Below are 22,412 nucleotides of genomic sequence, written 5' to 3'. Positions count from 1 at the left end.
GAGACAGATAGTTAATCCAGGGCTAGTACTTGTTAGTTAGAGACAGAGTTAATCCAGGGCTAGTATTTATTAGTTAGAACCACAGAGTTAATCCAGGGCTAGTATTTATTAGTTAGAACCACAGAGTTAATCCAGGGCTAGTATTTATTAGTTAGAACGACAGAGTTAATCCAGGGCTAGTATTTGTTAGTTAGAACGACAGAGTTAATCCAGGGCTAGTACTTGTTAGTTAGAACGACAGAGTTAATCCAGGGCTAGTACTTGTTAGTTAGAACGACAGAGTTAATCCAGGGATAGCACTTGTTAGTTAGAACAACAGAGTTAATCCAGGGCTAGTACTTGTTAGTTAGAGACAGAGAGTTAATCCAGGGCTAGTACTTGTTAGTTAGAGACAGAGAGTTAATCCAGGTATAGCACTTGTTAGTTAGAGACAGAGTTAATCCAGGGATAGCACTTGTTAGTTAGAGACAGAGAGTTAATCCAGGGATAGTACTTGTTAGTTAGAGACAGAGAGTTAATCCAGGGATAGTATTTGTTAGTTAGAGATAGAGAGTTAATCCAGGGATAGTACTTGTTAGTTAGAGACAGATAATGTTGTAAAGAATGGATTTATTATGATATAGTGTTGAATTGAATTTTTCTTCACATATACTAGCCACTGTATTCTGCCTGTTGTGCTGATGGTAAATTACCTCATTACCATCTGTTACTGTCCTCATCATTCTCTCTCAACACTTAACCTCTATGGCAGGGGTCGGCAACTGGCAGCCCTCGTGCCAAAATTGGCCTGCCAGTCATTTGTTTTGGGCCCCCCCAAAGCTTTTTGCAAAAAAACATTACAATAATAATTGGTCCAAAAAGACTAAAAACCGCCAGGAATCCAGCGAAAAAAGACATTTGATCGTGTCTCAATGTAATCAAGCTATGAAATTCCTGTTATATTCAAATACAATCTATTTTTGGGTCAATATAATTGTGGTCAATTTAGAGTGTTTATTATAATTATGTTCCATTCTCCCAACCATCTGCTCTGACATGAATCAGGCCTAGGCTGAATGTAGTGACCTAACTCTGCCCTCTGGTTTCCAAACACATCACAGGAAAACTAACAAGTAGTTAGTCATGTTCCAATAGGTTATATTGTCACAGATCAGGGAACCAAATTCAACTCCAAACTCATAAAGCAGCATCACAGACAGCATGGCACAACCCCTTACCACCCTCAAACGGACGGGCTGGTTGAACGTTTCAGCGAGGTGCTCCGAGTTATTTTGTTCTAAAGTGTGTGGTCCTACTCACCTACAGTATATACAGAGAGAACCTGCTGGAATTGTGGTTAGGGTTATTGTGGTTAGGGAGAGGTAGTTAACTGACCTCTATATACAGTATAGAGACGAGTCACTACTTTCTTCCTAATGCGTGTGGTCCTACTCCATATACAGAGACGAGTAACAGTTGTTCTGTTATTAATATGTATATTATATAAGGTTGATATACTCACCTATATACAGAGAGGAGTCTTTCCTCTTGACGTGGTCGTCTATGTAGGACACCCCTAGAGGCTGTACTGGTGTTGCCCCGATCCCCAGCAGTACCTGGGCCCCTATCAGCAGCAGGTACATCATGTTGGTGTTGGACTTGTTCCCACACAGGAAGGCAGAGTCTCTGCCCTCAGTCCTGGTCATGTTGGAACACACATCTCTCCCGTCCTCCGCGTGCCACCCATCCCCGGCCTCATACTCATATTGGTGGGTCAGGAACTCTGGCAGGGCGGAGAGCAGCGCGCCCAGCGCCATGACGAGACCCCCACAGCCTATCAGACGCGGCCGGTGGGCCTTTGCGCCAAAGTAGCTGACAAATAGGATGAGGGCCAGGTTGCCGATCTCGAAGCTGCTGGCGATCACGCCCACGTCGGCGGACTGGAGGTTGAAGCGGCGCTCCAGGGTGGTCAGAACACTCACCTAGAAACACAATGTTATATCTGTCTACGTAGTGTGGAGGAGAGGGTTATCTGTCTATGTAGTGTGGGGGAGAGGGCTATCTGTACTATGTAGTGTGGGGGAGAGGACTATCTGTCTATGTAGTGGGGGAGAGGGCTATCTGTCTATGTAGTGTGGAGGAGAGGGCTATCTGTCTATGTAGTGGGGGAGAGGGCTATCTGTCTATGTAGTGTGGAGGAGAGGGCTATCTGTCTATGTAGTGGGGGGAGAGGGCTATCTGTCTATTTAGTGTGGGGGAGAGGACTATCTGTCTATGTAGTGGGGGGAGAGGGCTATCTGTCTATTTAGTGTGGGGGAGAGGGATATCTGTCTATGTAGTGTGGGGGAGAGGACTATCTGTCTATGTAGTGTGGAGGAGAGGACTATCTGTCTATGTAGTGTGGAGGAGAGGGCTATCTGTCTATGTAGTGAGGGGAGAGGGCTATCTGTCTATGTAGTGTGGAGGAGAGGGCTATCTGTCTATGTAGTGTGGAGGAGAGGACTATCCGTCTATGTAGTGTGGAGGAGAGGGCTATCTGTCTATGTAGTGTGGAAGAGAGGGCTATCTGTCTATGTAGTGTGGAGGAGAGGGCTATCTGTCTATGTAGTGGGGGGAGAGGGCTATCTGTCTATTTAGTGTGGAGGAGAGGGCTATCTGTCTATGTAGTGGGGGGAGAGGGCTATCTGTCTATGTAGTGTGGGGGAGAGGGCTATCTGTCTATGTAGTGTGGAGGAGAGGACTATCTGTCTATGTAGTGTGGAGGAGAGGGCTATCTGTCTATGTAGTGTGGAGGAGAGGACTATCTGTCTATGTAGTGTGGAGGAGAGGACTATCTGTCTATGTAGTGGGGGAGAGGGCTATCTGTCTATGTAGTGTGGAGGAGAGGGCTATCTGTCTATGTAGTGGAGGAGTGGGCTATCTGTCTATGTAGTGTGGAAGAGAGGACTATCTGTCTATGTAGTGGAGGAGAGGGCTATCTGGCTATGTAGTGTGGAGGAGAGGGTTATCTGTCTATGTAGTGTGGGGGAGAGGGATATCTGTCTATGTAGTGTGGAGGAGAGGACTATCTGTCTATGTAGTGTGGAGGAGAGGACTATCTGTCTATGTAGTCTGGAGGAGAGGGCTATCTGTCTATGTAGTGTGGGGGAGAGGGCTATCTGTCTATGTAGTGTGGAGGAGAGGGATATCTGTCTATGTAGTGTGGAGGAGAGGACTATCTGTCTATGTAGTGTGGGGAGAGGGCTATCTGTCTATGTGGTGTGGGGGAGAGGGCTATCTGTCTATGTAATGGGGGGAGAGGGCTATCTGTCTATGTAGTGTGGGGGAGAGGGCTATCTGTCTATGTAGTGGGGGAGAGGGCTATCTGTCTATGTAGTGTGGGGGAGAGGGCTATCTGTCTATGTAGTGTGGGGGAGAGGGCTATCTGTCTATGTAGTGTGGAGGAGAGGGATATCTGTCTATGTAGTGTGGAGGAGAGGACTATCTGTCTATGTAGTGTGGGGGGAGAGGGCTATCTGTCTATGTGGTGTGGGGGAGAGGGCTATCTGTCTATGTAATGGGGGAGAGGGCTATCTGTCTATGTAGTGTGGGGGAGAGGGCTATCTGTCTATGTAGTGTGGGGGAGAGGGCTATCTGTCTATGTAGTGTGGGGGAGAGGGCTATCTGTCTATGTAGTGTGGAGGAGAGGGCTATCTGTCTATGTAGTGTGGGGGAGAGGGCTATCTGTCTATGTAGTGTGGAGGAGAGGGCTATCTGTCTATGTAGTGGAGGAGAGGGATATCTGTCTATGTAGTGGAGGAGAGGACTATCTGTCTATGTAGTGGAGGAGAGGGCTATCTGTCTATGTAGTGTGGAGGAGAGGGCTATCTGTCTATGTAGTGTGGGGGAGAGGGCTATCTGTCTATGTAGTGTGGAGGAGAGGGCTATCTGTCTATGTAGTGGGGGGAGAGGGATATCTGTATTATGTAGTGTGGAGGAGAGGGCTATCTGTCTATGTAGTGTGGGGGAGAGGGCTATCTGTACTATGTAGTGGAGGAGAGGACTATCTGTCTATGTAGTGGGGGGAGAGGGCTATCTGTCTATGTAGTGTGGGGGAGAGGGCTATCTGTCTATGTAGTGTGGAGGAGAGGACTATCTGTCTATGTAGTGTGGAGGAGAGGACTATCTGTCTATGTAGTGTGGAGGAGAGGACTATCTGTCTATGTAGTGTGGAGGAGAGGGCTATCTGTCTATGTAGTGTGGGGGAGAGGGCTATCTGTCTATGTAGTGTGGAGGAGAGGGATATCTGTCTATGTAGTGTGGAGGAGAGGACTATCTGTCTATGTAGTGTGGGGGGAGAGGGCTATCTGTCTATGTAGTGTGGAGGAGAGGACTATCTGTCTATGTAATGTGGGGGAGAGGGCTATCTGTCTATGTAGTGTGGGGGAGAGGGCTATCTGTCTATGTAATGGGGGAGAGGGCTATCTGTCTATGTAGTGTGGGGGAGAGGGCTATCTGTCTATGTAGTGGGGGGAGAGGGCTATCTGTCTATGTAGTGTGGGGGAGAGGGCTATCTGTCTATGTAGTGTGGAGGAGAGGGCTATCTGTCTATGTAGTGGGGGAGAGGGATATCTGTCTATGTACTGTGGGGGAGACGAGGAGCCTATAAATATAAATATAAATATATGCCATTTAGCAGACGCTTTCATCCAAAGCGACTTACAGTCATGTGTGCATACATTCTACGTATGGGTGGTCCCGGGGATCGAACCCACTACCCTGGCGTTACAAGCACCATGCTCTACCAACTGAGCTAACTGAGCTACAGAACTGAGCTACAGAACTGAGCTATAAGGTTGACATCTCAAATCAAATCACACTTTATTTGTCAAATGCGCTGAACACAACCTCTTATAAGGGCTTGTTAAGTAAGCATTTCACTGTAAGGTCTACCTGTTGTCTACCTGTTCACCTGTTGTAACAAGCATTTCGCTACACTCGCATTAACATCTGCTAACCATGTGTATGTGACAAATAAAATTTGATTTGATTTGACTGTAAGGTCTACCTGTTGTCTACCTGTTCACCTGTTCACCTGTTGTATTCAGCATTTCACTGTAAGGTCTACCTGTTGTCTACCTGTTCACCTGTTGTATTCAGCATTTCACTGTAAGGTCTACCTGTTGTCTACCTGTTCACCTGTTGTATTCAGCATTTCACTGTAAGGTCTACCTGTTGTCTACCTGTTCACCTGTTGTATTCAGCATTTCACTGTAAGGTCTACCTGTTGTCTACCTGTTCACCTGTTGTATTCAGCATTTCACTGTAAGGTCTACCTACACCTGTTGTATTCAGCATTTCACTGTAAGGTCTACCTGTTGTCTACCTGTTCACCTGTTGTATTCAGCATTTCACTGTAAGGTCTACCTACACCTGTTGTATTCGGTGCATGTGACAATACAATTTGATTTGATCTAGGGCCTTCTGGTCAACATTTTGGTTCTAATATCATGATCTACATCTATTATTGAATAATGTGGCAATTTAGTAAGTTGAGGAGACTAAACTGCTGGGTGTAACCCTAGACAGTAAGTTGAGGAGACTAAACTGCTGGGTGTAACCCTAGACAGTAAGTTGAGGAGACTAAACTGCTGGGTGTAACCCTAGACAGTAAGTTGAGGAGACTAAACTGCTGGGTGTAACCCTAGACAGTAAGTTGAGGAGACTAAACTGCTGGGTGTAACCCTAGACAGTAAGTTGAGGAGACTAAACTGCTGTGTGTAACCCTAGACAGTAAGTTGAGGAGACTAAACTGCTGGGTGTAACCCTAGACAGTAACTTCAGGAGACTAAACTGCTGGGTGTAACCCTAGACAGTAAGTTGAGGAGACTAAACTGCTGGGTGTAACCCTAGACAGGAAGTTGAGGAGACTAAACTGCTGGGTGTAACCCTAGACAGTAAGTCGAGGAGACTAAACTGCTGGGTGTAACCCTAGACAGTAAGTTGAGGAGACTAAACTGCTGGGTGTAACCCTAGACAGGAAGTTGAGGAGACTAAACTGCTGGGTGTAACCCTAGACAGTAAGTTGAGGAGACTAAACTGCTGGGTGTAACCCTAGACAGTAAATTGAGGAGACTAAACTGCTGGGTGTAACCCTAGACAGTAAGTTGAGGAGACTAAACTGCTGGGTGTAACCCTAGACAGGAAGTTGAGGAGACTAAACTGCTGGGTGTAACCCTAGACAGGAAGTCAAAACATATACAGTGCCAGTCAAAAGTTTGGAAAAACAGCAGAATACAGTGCTAGATTAATACCATAGTAACTAGTTCTACAAATACAGCTCTAGATTAATACCATAGTAACTAGTTCTACAAATACAGCTCTAGATTAATACCATAGTAACTAGTTCTACAAATACAGCTCTAGATTAATACCATTGTAACTAGTTCTACAAATACAGCTCTAGATTAATACCATAGTAACTAGTTCTACAAATACAGCTCTAGATTAATACCATTGTAACTAGTTCTACAAATACAGCTCTAGATTAATACCATAGTAACTAGTTCTACAAATACAGCTCTAGATTAATACCATAGTAACTAGGTCTACAAATACAGCTCTCTGGCCTAGCCAGTACTCTGACACCATAGTAACTAGGTCTATATGGGGCTGCAGGTAGCCTAGTAGTTAGAGCGTTGGGCCAGTAACCGAAAGGTAACCAAACCCTGAAGGAACCACGTTCATCTGTACAAACAATAGTACGCAAATATAAACACCATAGGACCACGCAGCCGTCATACCGCTCAGGAAGGAGATTCGTTCTGTCTCCTAGAGATGAACGTACTTTCGTGAGAAAAGTGAAAATCAATCCCAGAACAACAGCAAAGGACCTTGTGAAGATGCTGAAGGAAACAGGTTCAAAAGTATCTATATCCACAGTAAAACAAGTCCTATATCAACATAACCTGAAAGGCCACTCAGGAAGGAAGAAGCCACTGCACCAAAACCACCATAAAAAAGCCAGACTACGGTTTGCAACTGCACATGGGAACAAAGATGGTACTTTTTGGAGAAATGTCCTCTGGTCTGATGAAACAAAAATATAACTTTTGGGCCATAATGACCATCATTATATTTGTAGGAAAAAGGGGAGGGATTACAAGCCGAAGAACACCATCCCAACCATGAAGCATGGGGGTGGCAGCATCATGTTGTGGGGGTGCTTTGCTGCAGGAGGGACTGGTACACTTCACAAAATAGATGGCTTCATGAGGCAGGAAAATGATGTGGATATATTGAAGCAACATCTCAAGACATCAGTCAGGAAGTTAAAGCTTGGTCGCAAATGGGTCTTCCAAATGGACAATGACCAAAAGCATACTTCCAAAGTTATGGAAAATGGCTAAAGGACAACAAAGTCAAGGTATTCACAAAGCCCTGACCTCAATCCTGTAGAAAATGCGTGGGCAGAACTGAAAAAGCGTGTGCGAGCAAGGAGGCCTACAAACCTAACTCACTTACACCAGCTCTGTCAGGAGGAATGGGCCAAAACTCACCCAAATTATTGTGGGAAGCTTGTGGAAAGCTACCTGAAACGTTTGACCCAAGTTAAACAATTTATAGACAATGCTACCAAATACTAATTGAGTGAATGTAAACTTCTGACCCACTGGGAATGTGATGAAAGAAATAAAAGCTGAAAGAAATCATTCTCTCTACTATTATTCTGACATTTCACATTCTTAAAATAAAGTCGTGATCCGAACTGACCTAAAACAGGGAATTTTTACTAGGATTAAATGTCAGGAATTGTGAAAAACTGAGTTTAAATGTATTTGGTTAAGGTGTATGTAAACTTCCCACTTCAACTGTATGTCTGAGTGTTGAAGCGTGTCCCTAGTTATCCTTCAATTAAAAAGCAAGAGAATGGTGCCGGCTGGTTTGCTTAAACTAAGGAATTTTAAATGATTCATACTTTTACTTTTGATACTTAAGTATACTTTAACAATTACATTTACTTTTGATACTTAAGTATATTGAAAACAGAATACTTTTAGACTTTAACTCAAGTTGGATTTTACTTGGTGACTTTTTCTATTAAGGTATCTTTACTTTTACTCAAGTATGACAATTGGGTACTTTTCCCACCACTTGTGGTTAGGGGGCTTAGACATAAGGGGACACTATTAATTGTACACTAAGCACTGCACTACAGACCAGCCCAACAAGTCAAAACAAATTGCCCACATCTGCATTATTGAAAATAGATGTAGCCTAACTGCCATCAAAATACACATTTTATATTGAGACCAGATGTCACCTGGTGAACCGGTCAAAAAGTGTTTGTGCGTTGTTACGTGTCGTGGCAGCCATTCTACTGGTGCAGTCTCTTAGCCTGATGGGTATGCGTTATAAATCAATGGGCAGTGGAAATTGGAAGGCTCCGTGATATGAGCCTGATTTCATGTGAACACAAAACAACACCGCCGGCGACATTGTTGTGCATGAACGTTGATTCTGGCGAGCTCCGTGTGTAAGGGCCACTTGACCTAACGTCACGGTTTCTCACCAAAAGAAAATCGCCTACATCGCATGTGAAGGGGATCAAACATGATTTCCCATCACTGGAAGGTTGGGACGTTCGACAGCGTTCTGAGAGGATAACTTACCAGATACGCGCCAACCGTCCCCTGCGCCAGCATCAGCGCACATTCCGATACTAGAAATATTTTGATATTAGAAAAACATGAAGTATGTTTCTGGTTATCATCGTGTTCGGGGTCTTCGGTACTCCTCTCTGTACAGATCTGATTTTTCACCTGCATCCTTTCAGAAAAGGTAAGGCTGGAAGCTACACAGATCCAGTCTAATGATGACCATTTCCAGCGAGATAACTTAGTCTATTGCAGGAGAACTAGCTGTCACTATCCGGTTCGAATGATTAACCCTGCTACAGTATGTCCACACACCATAAACATGTTCGGAAAACCGCAATACATTATTCTGAAGACTTTATTGGTCTGGTGGGTCCGGGCGGCTTCTAAACATCCCTGGTGCGTCGCCTCAGCTCCAGCAGGAATGAATGCCCCCATCAGACGACACGTTGAAGGACATAGTTTTTCCGCCGACGGTATATTGATATCTCTAACCGCGGCAATGATCAAATTCCATAACAGTCGGAATCCAGGTCTCCATATCGCGCAGGTTGTTTTTCACAGAGAAATGCAATGATCACACACCGTACCGTGCGTGTTGCGTTACTACGTAGCCACCTCTCTCAGTGCAGCTGGATAACCTGCACCAAAACACCACCCCCAAGCTCTCCCTCTCTGCCCCTCTTTCTCTCTGCCTAATTCGCTCTCTCTGCCTATTTCTCTCCATTTCTCTGTCCATTTCTCTAGCTCTCTGCTCTCCCTTTCATCTCTATCACATCTTCAATTTAAGTAGTCCATCCATTCCTGACTATATTAAACTTTACGAGATTACCCAGACTATTTACATTACCTGCTCCCGTGTTTTTACACTGCTGCTACTCACTGTTTCTTATCTATGCAGTCACTTTATCCCTACCTACATGTACAAATTACCTGGACTAACCTGTACCCCCAACTGGGTATCAGTACCCCCTGTATATAGCCTTGGTATTGTTATTTTATTGTGTTACTTTTTATTTAATATTTAAATGTATTTTATTTAGTAAATATATTTATTGAACTGAATAGTTGGTTAAGAGCTTGTAAAGTAAGCATTTCACGGTACAACACCTGTTGTATTAGGCCCATGTGACAAATACAATTTGATTGTGTCCAAGTATTGATTTTCTACATTTGTATTTGTATTTATTAGGGATCCCCATTGCCAAGGCAACAGCTACTCTGTACCTGTGTGTGTGTGTCTCTTCACAGTCCCCGCTGTTCCATATGGTGTATTTTTATGTCTTTTTAAATCGGATTCTACTGCTGCATCTGTTACATCCTAAATAGATCCACAGACAATGCAATCGACATAGCACTGCAAACTGCCCAATTCCACCTGGAAAAGAGAATACCTCTGTGAGAATGCTGTTCATTGACTAAAACTTAGCCTTCAACACCATAGTAACCTCCAAGCTCATCATTAAGCTTGGGGCCCTTGGTCTGAGCCCCACCCTGTGCTACTGGGTCCTGGACTTCCTGACGGGCCGCCCCACAGGAAGGCTAAAAACATAATCAAGGACACCAACCACCCAAGCCATGGCCTGTTCACCCCGCTACTATCCAGAAGGCTAGGTCAGTACAGGTGCATCAAAGCTGGCACCAGGAGACTGAAAAACATCTTCTATGTCAAGGCCATCACACTGTTAAATAGCCATCACTAGCCGGCTACCACCCGGTTACTCAACCCTGCACCTTAGAGGCTGCTGCCCTATATACATATGTAGCAGTGTGATGTTATTCCCCTAGATTATGCACCAAGTTGCACACAAGGACCAGTTCAAATAGGCCAGGACAAGAGGGAATGTTAATAATGTGATAATAATAATAATAATAATTTAATTACAGCTGCATAGCTAATGTTTTTCTTTGGTGTACAAACACTTTTCATATCAATATTGTACATACATATGATTGTAAAGGTTTTGTATATTTTCTGAAATGGTTCAATATAAAACCGTCATAATGTTACACAATGTACTGTTATGCTACCATAAGTTTGTTACAATGTGGATAATATACAGATTTATGTTAACAAGTTTCACAAAGCTCCCTAACTAGGGTATCTATTGTAACGTGTGAGTACTTGAATAAGTGTTTGAGTGAGTGTCCATGTGCTTGCGCAGGTGCCTGAGAGCTATGACTGCTCCAAGGGTTAACATAATGTGTGTTGTCTCTTCGTGTACAGGGGCCTGAGAGCTATGACTGCTCCAAGGGTTAACATAATGTGTGTTGTCTCTTCGTGTACAGGGGCCTGAGAGCTATGACTGCTCCAAGGGTTAACATAATGTGTGTTGTCTCTTCGTGTACAGGGGCCTGAGAGCTATGACTGCTCCAAGGGTTAACATAATGTGTGTTGTCTCTTCGTGTACAGGGGCCTGAGAGCTATGACTGCTCCAAGGGTTAACATAATGTGTGTTGTCTCTTCGTGTACAGGGGCCTGAGAGCTATGACTGCTCCAAGGGTTAACATAATGTGTGTTGTCTCTTCGTGTACAGGGGCCTGAGAGCTATGACTAAACCAAGGGTTAACATAATGTGTGTTGTCTCTTCATGTACAGGGGCCTGACAGCTATGACTGCTCCAAGGGTTAACATATATAATGTGTGTTGTCTCTTCGTTTGAAGGTATGTCTTTATGTTGTCTGAATGATGTGCTGTATCATTTTGCTTGTGTTGTATGGTGTGCTGTTGTACATTGAATGTGTGCACGCAGCACCTGTTATTTCCTTTGGGTTCTCTTTTGCCTGACCTCCAGCTAGCAAGGTGCCTGAGAGATAGGACCTCCAGCTAGCAAGGTGCCTGAGAGATAGGACCTCCAGCTAGCAAGGTGCCTGAGAGATAGGACCTCCAGCTAGCAAGGTGCCTGAGAGATAGGACCTCCAGCTAGCAAGGTGCCTGAGAGATAGGACCTCCAGCTAGCAAGGTGCCTGAGAGATAGGACCGCAAGGTGCCAAGGGTTAACATAATAGGTGTGTTGTCTCTTTGTGTGCAGGGCAAATAAAAATAATTCAACTAGCAGACCTTCAGTTGTGGCAGCATCCTAATTAAAATTATACAAGGTGCAGAGTGTTGGTCTGTAGTGACCTGAGAGATAGGACCTCTAGCACAGAGAAGCATGTGCTGACCAAATGGCAAGTGTCTTCACTGACATTTTCAACCTGTCCCTGACCGAGTCTGTAATACCAAAATGTTTTTAAGCAGACCACCCTAGAGTTCTTGGGCACAGGGACTAAGGTAACCTGCCTAAATGACTACCGACCTGTAGCATTCACGTCTGTAGCGATGAAGTGCATTGAAAGGCTGGTCATGGCTCACATCAACACCATCATCCCAGAAACCCTAGACCCACTCCAATTTGCATACCACCATAACAGATCCACAGATGATGCAATCTCTATTGCACTCACAGATGATGCGCACGGCCCTTTCCCACCTGGACAAAAGGAACATCTGCGTGAGAATGCTGTTCATTGACTACAGCTCAGTGTTCAACACCATAGTGCCCTCAAAGCTCATCACTAAGCTAAGGACCCTGGGACTAAACACCTCCCTCTGCAACTGGATCCTGGACTTCCTGACTGGCCGCCCCCAGTTGGTAAGGGTAGGTAACAACACATCCGCCACGCTGATCCTCAACACAGGGGTCTCTCAGCGGTGCGTGCTCAGTCCCCTCCTGTACTCCCTGTTCACTCATGACTGCACGGCCAGGCATGACTCCAACACCATTACGTTTGCAGACGACAACAGTGGTAGGCCTGATCACAGACAACGACGAGACTATAGGGAGGAGGTCAGAGACCTGGCCGTGTGGTGCCAGAACAACAACCTCTCCCTCAACGTGATCAAGACAAAGGAGATGATTGTGGACTACAGGAAAAAGAGGACCGAGCACACCCCCATTCTCATCGACGGAGCTGTAGTGAAGTAGGTTGAGAGCTTCAAGTTCCTTGGTGTCCATATCACCAACAGACTAACATGGTCCAAGCACACCAAGACAGTCGTGAAAAGGGCACAACAAAACCTATTTCCCCTCAGGAAACTGAAAAGATTTGGCATGGGTCCTCAGATTCTCAAAAGGTTCTACAGCTGCACAATCGAGAGCATCCTGACTGGTTGCATCAACGCCTGGTATGGCAACTGCTCGGCCTCCGACCGCAAGGCACTACAGAGCGTAGTGCGTATGGCCCAGTAAATCACTGGGGCAAAGCTCCCTGCCATCCAGGACATCTATAACAGGCGGTGTCAGAGGGAGGCCCTAAAATTGTCAAAGACTCCAGCCATCCTAGTCATAGACTATTCTCTCTGCTACCGCACGGCAAGCGGTACTGGAGCGCCAAGTCTAGATCCAAAAGGCTTCTAAACAGCTTCTACATCCAAGCCATAAGACTCCTGAACATCTAATCAAATGGCTACCCAGACTATTTGCAATGCCTCCCCCCTCCTCTTTTACACTGCTGCTACTCTCTGTTGTTATCATCTATACAGTCACTTTAATAACTCTACCTACATGTACATATCACCTCAATTACCCCAACTAACCGCTGCCCCGCACATTGCCTCTGTACCGGTACTCCCTGTATAGAGTATCGCTATTGTTATTTTAATGCTGCTCTTTAATGACTTGTTACTTTTATTTCTTATTCTTATTTGTACTGCATTGTTGGTTGGGGGCTCGTAAGTAAGCATTTCACTGTTGTATTCGGCGCATGTGACTAATAAAATTTGATTTAAGCCACTTTAAGCATCGGCTATCAAAGCAGCTTACAGATCATTGCACCTGTACCTACAGTGGGGCAAAAAAGTATTTAGTCAGCTGCTTACCTATTGCAGATTCAGTCTTCCCAGCCTGGTGCAGGTCTACAATTTTGTTTCTGGTTTCCTTTGACAGCTCTTTGGTCTTGGCCATAGTGGAGTTTGGAGTGTGACTGTTTGAGGTTGTGGACAGGTGTCTTTTATACTGATAACAAGTTCAAACAGGTGCCATTAATACAGGTAACAAGTGGAGGACAGAGGAGCCTCTTAAAGTTACAGGTCTGTGAGAGCCAGAAATCTTGCTTGTTTGTAGGTGACCAAATACTTATTTTCCACCATAATTTGCAAATAAATTCATTAAAAATCCTACAATGTGATTTTTTTCCCCTCATTTTGTCTGTCATAGTTGAAGTGTACCTATGATGAAAATTACAGGCCTCTCTCATCTTTTTAAGTGGGAGAACTTGCACAATTGGTGGCTGACTAAATACTTTTTTGCACCACTGTAACCATTTAAGTCATTTAACCCATCTGTAAATAGCCCATCCAACTACTTCATCCCCATATTGTAATTATTATCATTTGTTTTGCTCCTTTGCACCACTAGTTTCTCTACTTGCACATTCATCTTCTGCACATCTCACCCCAGTGTTTATTTGCAAAATTGTAATTATTTCGCCACTACGGCCTATTTATTGCCTTACCTCCCTAATCTTACCTCATTTGCACACACTGTTTATAACGCTTTGTTTTGATTGGATGTTTTGCATGCCAACGGTGGTTCCATGTGCTGTAACTAGGAATGAGAGAGTTCAACAGAGTAAAGAACACAAACTGGAAGTGGAGTCTTTGTTGTTGAAAACGTATGCTATACCCCATCCACACTGAAGAGGCTCTGAAATGTACAACAACCAGGGATAATGTATGCTATACCCCATCCACACTGAAGAGGCTCTGACATGTACATCAACCAGGGATAATGTATGCTATACCCCATCCACACTGAAGAGGCTCTGACATGTACATCAACCAGGGTTAATGTATGCTATACCCCATCCACACTGAAGAGGCTCTGAAATGTACATCAACCAGGGATAATGTATGCTATACCCCATCCACACTGAAGAGGCTCTGACATGTACATCAACCAGGGATAATGTATGCTGTACCCCATCCACACTGAGGAGGCTCTGACATGTACAGTACATCAACCAGGGATAATGTATGCTATACCCCATCCACACTGAAGAGGCTCTACATCAACCAGGGACATGTACATCAACCAGGGATAATGTATGCTATACCCCATCCACACTGAAGAGGCTCTGACATGTACATCAACCAGGGATAATGTATGCTATACCCCATCCAAACTGAAGAGACTCTGAAATGTACATCAACCAGGGATAATGTATGCTGTACCCCATCCACACTGAAGAGGCTCTGACATGTACAGTACATCAACCAGGGATAATGTATGCTATACCCCATCCACACTGAAGAGACTCTGACATGTACAGTACATCAACCAGGGATAATGTATGCTATACCCCATCCACACTGAAGAGGCTCTGACATGTACATCAACCAGGGATAATGTATGCTATACCCCATCCACACTGAAGAGGCTCTGACATGTACAGAACATCAACCAGGGATAATGTATGCTATACCCCATCCACACTGAAGAGGTTTCTGACATGTACATCAACCAGGGATAATGTATGCTATACCCCATCCACACTGAAGAGGCTCTGACATGTACATCAACCAGGGATAATGTATGCGATACCCCATCCACACTGAAGAGGCTCTGACATGTACAGTACATCAACCAGGGATAATGTATGCTATACCCCATCCACACTGAAGAGGCTCTGACATGTACAGTACATCAACCAGGGATAATGTATGCTATACCCCACACTGAAGAGACTCTGACATGAAGAGACTCTGGACATGTACATCAACCAGGGATAATGTATGCTACCCCATCCACACTACCCCATCCACACTGAAGAGGCTCTGAAATGTACATCAACCAGGGATAATGTATGCTATACCCCATCCACACTGAAGAGGCTCTGACATGTACAGTACATCAACCAGGGATAATGTATGCTATACCCCATCCACACTGAAGAGGCTCTGACATGTACATCAACCAGGGATAATGTATGCTATACCCCATCCACACTGAAGAGGCTCTGACATGTACATCAACCAGGGATAATGTATGCTGTACCCCATCCACACTGAAGAGGCTCTGACATGTACATCAACCAGGGATAATGTATGCTGTACCCCAACCACACTGAAGAGGCTCTGACATGTACATCAACCAGGGATAATGTATGCTGTACCCCAACCACACTGAAGAGGCTCTGACATGTACATCAACCAGGGATAATGTATGCTGTACCCCATCCACACTGAAGAGGCTCTGACATGTACAGTACATCAACCAGGGATAATGTATGCTATACCCCATCCACACTGAAGAGGCTCTGAAATGTACATCAACCAGGGATAATGTATGCTATACCCCATCCACACTGAAGAGGCTCTGACATGTACATCAACCAGGGATAATGTATGCTATACCCCATCCACACTGAAGAGGCTCTGACATGTACAGTACATCAACCAGGGATAATGTATGCTATACCCCATCCACACTGAAGAGGCTCTGACATGTACAGTACATCAACCAGGGATAATGTATGCTATACCCCATCCACACTGAAGAGGCTCTGACATGTACATCAACCAGGGATAATGTATGCTGTACCCCATCCACACTGAAGAGGCTCTGACATGTACAGTACATCAACCAGGGATAATGTATGCTATACCCCATCCACACTGAAGAGGCTCTGAAATGTACATCAACCAGGGATAATGTATGCTATACCCCATCCACACTGAAGAGGCTCTGACATGTACAGTACATCAACCAGGGATAATGTATGCTATACCCCATCCACACTGAAGAGGCTCTGACATGTACAGTACATCAACCAGGGATAATGTATGCTATACCAGTTATCTCTATCGTTAGCCGGTAATCTCTCTCTGTAGCCAGTAATCTCTCTCGGTAGCCAGTAATCTCTCTCTGTAGCCAGTAATCTCTCTCGGTATCCGGTTCGCTTGAGCGCATGACGGTTGGTTCCAAGCAGCAGAGTAAAGGGAGGCGTTGTTGTCATGACGACGCTACACAACTCACCGGAAGGAAATGTGTCGCAAGGTCAGTGCTTTACGGGATCAGTTTCAACTTCAACTGGGGATGTCCCAAAGATCCAAATTAGCAAGGATCATATGTTAAGGACGGCTTTGGTTAGCCAATTTCTGACGTAAAAGGTAATAGTAACTTCAAAGTGAACAATGAAGCCAAATGTCATTTTCTTTTGTGTCGACAGTATATTAACTAGCAAGTATTTCTGTGTCTCTTGTCAGAAGAGTTTTGAGAAAAGTCTGTGTGTAAAGCTTCACAATGTTTGTTTCCAATGCCACTGATGCTAACGTAACGTTAGCTAATAAGGAGACACACGACACGAGCTAGCAACTCGGGTAAGAAAACTTTCCAATCAGTGTTGAGGCAGAACACTCTTGATTGGTTGATCGATCAAAAGGGGTATGATGACATCAGTATTTAACCTTCCCAGGTATTGATGACATTACGACATATCCGCTTTCTCAGCAGGATGCCAGTATACGTCAGAAAAGGGCCTGCAGATATCCCCGAGCCCCCCGACAACGGCCACGGTGATGACGAGGAGGAGTTGTTCCTGAGTGACCCTGATCAACTCCAGGACCAGCTCCCCCAGCCGTTCAGAATGATAGACAAGGTCCTGGACAGACTTGTAGACAGGGCATGGGACTTCATCTCACAGAGAGAAACTGTCAGGGTCACAGAGCAAGCTATTAAAACTATACCCATTATGCAGGCCTCAGGGGACGTAAAGGTACAAACCCATATATTTTCTCAAGTATCTTCTTTTAGCCTTATAAACTTATGTTATGTTATTGACATGATGAAACTTGATGCATAAAACCCAGTCTAATTGTGTTCACCACATGATAGTCCAACACATATCCTGTGTTTGTTCCCAGCTCCCTGTGAGGACCAACTGCGTGGCCTGCTCTGAGGATGGCAGGTACATCTTCCTGGGTCACCCCACGGCCTCTCTGTTATGGCTCAGCCCCAGGGAATCACCACCTCCTCCTCTTCCTCTCCCTACTGTGTGCCAGTATGGCAGGAGGACCAGGTAGAGATCACCTCTCTTCAGATCACCTGTCTCGGGGAGATGGTCTACCTGCTAGCATCCCTGGATGATATGGGTAACACCACACATTTAAACAGAACACTATTATATCATATGACTATGGGTAACACCACAGAATTACACTATTATATCATATGTCTATGGATAACACCACAGAATTACACTATTATATCATATGACTATGGTAACACCACAGAATTACACTATTATATCATATGACTATGGATAACACCAAAACTATTCTAGTTGTTCTTTCTATCTCCTCACCCACCTCCTCCTCTCCCTCATCCATCTCCTCTCCGTCCTCTTCTACCAACTCCTCACCCACCTCTCCCTCATCCACCTCCTCTTCCTCCAACTCCTCACCCACCTCCTCCTCTCCCTCATCCACCTCCTCTCCCTCCTCTTTACCAACTCCTCACCCACCTCCTCCTCTCCCTCATCCACCTCCTCTCCCTCCTCTTCCTCAACTCCTCACCCACCTCCTCCTCTCCCTCATCCACCTCCTCTCCCTCCTCTTTTACCAACTCCTCACCCACCTCCTCCTCTCCCTTATCCTCCTCCTCTCCCTCATCAACCTCCTCTTCCTCCAACTCCTCACCTCCTTCCCCTCTTCCTCTACTTGTTCCTCTTACACCTCCTCATCTGACTGTAGGTGTTGCCAGACTGTTTGCTTATTCCTCAGAAACCACCCACCTGATAAAAGTCATGAACGAAACAGTAAGTTTGGTCTTTATTTTTCCATTGGCTCATTCATCCCCCCTCCCTCTATCCTCTCCCCTGTACATGTTCCCCAGGTCGTTGCTGGAAATGAGTGTATTCTCAGTCAACTGATTACATTTACATTTAAGTCATTTAGCAGACGCTCTTATCCAGAGCGACTTACAAATTGGTGCATTCACCTTATGACATCCAGTGGAACAGCCACTTTACAATAGTGCATCTAAATCTTTTAAGGGGGGGTGAGAAGGATTACTTTATCCTATCCTAGGTATTCCTTAAAGAGATGGCGTCGTGATCTGGTAAAATAAGGGTTAAGTGAAAAATAAATCAGAATTTAATGACCATTTTGATTCAGTTTTGTTTTTATCACAATATGTTATTGTTAGGAATTAAGTTAGTCAGTTTCCCATTATAACATCCCACCATTAGGGGGCAGCATTCAGAAGGTACTTTGAGCACCAGCAAGGCTGGATAAAGGAGTATGTAGCTCATAGGTGTGAGTGAGGTTAGTGCTATCCGGAATCCTTGGGACTAGGGCATTACATTTTGTCAGCCGGTAACTGTCATGCAAATGGCTGCCGGTCTTACGGTAATGAACCTTTAATTAACATAAACACATGTAGCATCTCCAGGCCACTGATGTGCACCTTTTTTTGGTTGGTGTTCTACATGCAGCATCTTAAATGCTTTGAATGAATCAGCACCTTAGAAAGGCTGTCCATTTAGTTGTTTGCCTTTGAAACAACATCCAATGACCATGTTTTCCACTCAGTTTCAACCTGTTGAAGTTATTTCTTCAAATTGATCAATCACCTTTATCAATCACCTTTATCAATTACAGTGAGGTCAAACAATGTAGCCTAATTGAATTTTAAAAGTATGATACTGTTTTGATGACGGGTTTGATGCAATTTTTCGATTGTATTTGAATTGATGTCAGAGTGATTACTTGGACAATAGACCCTGAGTACCAGGCCGTTAGGACCTGATGGAGGGATGATAGAGCCCTGAGTACCAGGTCGTTAGGACCTGATGGAGGGACAATAGAGCCCTGAGTACCAGGCCGTTAGGACCTGTTGGAGGGACAATAAAGCCCTGAGTACCAGGCCGTTAGGACCTGATGGAGGGATGATAGAGCCCTGAGTACCAGGCCGTTAGGACCTGATGGAGGGACGATAGAGCCCTGAGTACCAGGCCGCTAGGACCTGATGGAGGGACAATAGAGCCCTGAGTACCAGGCCATTAGGACCTGTTGGAGGGACAATAGAGCCCTGAGTACCAGGCCGTTAGGACCTGATGGAGGGATGATAGAGCCCTGAGTACCAGGCCGTTAGGACCTGATGGAGGGACGATAGAGCCCTGAGTACCAGGCCGCTAGGACCTGATGGAGGGACAATAGAGCCCTGAGTACCAGGCCATTAGGACCTGATGGAGGGACAAGAGAGCCCTGAGTACGAGGCCATTAGGACCTGATGGAGGGACGAGAGAGCCCTGAGTACCAGGCCATTATCGTCCTGTTGTAGGGACAAGAGAGCCCTGAGTACCAGGCCATTATCGTCCTGTTGTAGGGACAAGAGAGCCCTGAGTACCAGGCCATTATCGTCCTGTTGGAGGGACAATAGAGCCCTGAGTACCAGGCCATTATCGTCCTGTTGGAGGGACAATAGAGCCCTGAGTACCAGGCCATTAGGACCTGATGGAGGGACGAGAGAGCCCTGAGTACCAGGCCATTAGGTCCTGTTGGAGGGACAATAGAGCCCTGAGTACCAGGCCATCAAGATCCCTGTCAGTGATTGGCGGGTGATTGCAGAGTCTGAGGTGGGACCTGATTAGGGACCTGATGGAGGGACAATATAGCCCTGAGTACCAGGCCATTAGGTCCTGTTGGAGTGACAATATAGCCCTGAGTACCAGGCCATTATCGTCCTGTTGGAGGGACAATATAGCCCTGAGTACCAGGCCATTATCGTCCTGTTGGAGGGACAATAGAGCCCTGAGTACCAGGCCATTAGGACCTGATGGAGGGACAATATAGCCCTGAGTACCAGGCCATTAGGTCCTGTTGGAGGGACAATAGAGCCCTGAGTACCAGGCCATCAAGATCCCTGTCAGTGATTGGCGGGTGATTGCAGAGTCTGAGGTGGAAGGCAATGGACATAGTTTGTCTAGTTGGTTTCATCCCAGTTATCATTAGATTATATCATTATATCTTACCATGCACCTTTTAATGTGACCAGGATGACCTCAACCAGAGAAGTGTCTGTGTGAAGTTTGAACTGTCCAGAGGAGGAGACTACGGAGCTGCTACCATCAGCTGTAAGGTTTATTACACAACATAGATCATGGTCACATCTCATCTGCATAATGATGAATACATCATCCTGAATATTACATTACATAGATCATGGTCACATCTCATCTGCATAATGATGAATACATCATCCTGAATATTAAATTACATAGATCATGGTCACATCTCATCTGCATAATGATGAATACATCATCCTGAATATTACATTACATAGATCATGGTCACATCTCATCTGCATAATGATGAATACATCATCCTGAATATTACATTACATAGATCATGGTCACATCTCATCTGCATAATGATGAATACATCATCCTGAATATTAAATTGACTTAAAATGTCAGTGGTTCACTATAACAATTAGACAACACAGTAATGTATTGATTATCTGTGGTATGTGTATAAACAATATTGTTTCTAGTGGAGGTTAGTTACATGTCAAGTGTCCTGGCACCTGGCAGTGTCCTGGCACCTGGCTTCACAACAGTGTCCTGGCACCTGGCTTCACAACAGTGTCCTGGCACAACAGTGTCCTGGCACCTGGCTTCACAACAGTGTCCTGGCACCTGGTTTCACAACAGTGTCCTGGCACAACAGTGTCCTGGCACCTGGCTTCACAACAGTGTCCTGGCACAACAGTGTCCTGGCACCTGGCTTCACAACAGTGTCCTGGCACCTGGCTTCACAACAGTGTCCTGGCACAACAGTATCCTGGCACAACAGTGTCCTGGCACAACAGTGTCCTGGCACCTGGCTTCATAACAGTGTCCTGGCACAACAGTGTCCTGGCACCTGGCTTCACAACAGTGTCCTGGCACCTGGCTTCACAACAGTGTCCTGGCACAACAGTATCCTGGCACAACAGTGTCCTGGCACAACAGTGTCCTGGCACCTGGCTTCATAACAGTGTCCTGGCACAACAGCGTCCTGGCACCTGGCTTCACAACAGTGTCCTGGCACCTGGCTTCACAAAAGTGTCCTGGCACCTGGCTTCACAACAGTGTCCTGGCACAACAGTATCCTGGCACAACAGTGTCCTGGCACAACAGTGTCCTGGCACCTGGCTTCATAACAGTGTCCTTGCACCTGGCTTCACAACAGTGTCCTGGCACAACAGTGTCCTGGAACCTGGCTTCACAACAGTGTCCTGGCACCTGGCTTCACAACAGTGTCCTGGCACAACAGTGTCCTGGCACAACAGTGTCCTGGCACAACAGTGTCCTGGCACCTGGCTTCACAACAGTGTCCTGGCACAACAGTGTCCTGGCACCTGGCTTCATAACAGTTGAAAAGATTGACGAGTGACGGAAGTGATCGCCTGGGATTGAAAAGGACCCTTTCCATCTGTTTAGTCCAGTCCTAAGTACAGTATGCAGGCCTTTCCATCTGTTTAGTCCAGTCCTAAGTACAGTATGCAGGCCTTTCCATCTGTTTAGTCCAGTCCTAAGTACAGTATGCAGGCCTTTCCATCTGTTTAGTCCAGTCCTAAGTACAGTATGCAGGCCTTTCCATCTGTTTAGTCCAGTCCTAAGTACAGTATGCAGGCCTTTCCATCTGTTTAGTCCAGTCCTAAGTACAGTATGCAGGCCTTTCCATCTGTTTAGTCCAGTCCTAAGTACAGTATGCAGGCCTTTCCATCTGTTTAGTCCAGTCCTAAGTACAGTATACAGGCCTTTCCATCT

The 22,412-nt window shown here is 45.3% G+C and overlaps 1 protein-coding gene and 1 pseudogene across 1 annotated transcript; one reads left to right on the top strand and one right to left on the bottom strand.

Moving 5' to 3' along the window:
• Nucleotides 1-1,478: 1,478 nt before the first annotated feature.
• On the bottom strand, nucleotides 1,479-8,663 carry LOC124035349 (solute carrier organic anion transporter family member 3A1-like). The gene is made up of 2 exons (XM_046348814.1): nucleotides 8,631-8,663; nucleotides 1,479-1,961 (listed from the first exon to the last, which is right to left on the bottom strand). Exons 1-2 carry the CDS (start codon nucleotides 8,661-8,663, stop codon nucleotides 1,479-1,481), a joined length of 516 nt encoding a protein of 171 aa, XP_046204770.1.
• A 7,974-nt stretch (nucleotides 8,664-16,637) lies between these two features.
• LOC124035436 overlaps nucleotides 16,638-22,412 on the top strand; it is a 44,221-nt pseudogene continuing 38,446 nt past the window's right edge.

Source organism: Oncorhynchus gorbuscha, linkage group LG05, assembly GCF_021184085.1.
Source record: "Oncorhynchus gorbuscha isolate QuinsamMale2020 ecotype Even-year linkage group LG05, OgorEven_v1.0, whole genome shotgun sequence".
In the NCBI taxonomy this organism is placed as follows: domain Eukaryota; kingdom Metazoa; phylum Chordata; class Actinopteri; order Salmoniformes; family Salmonidae; genus Oncorhynchus; species Oncorhynchus gorbuscha.
This window is presented reverse-complemented; position numbering and strand designations above follow the sequence as displayed.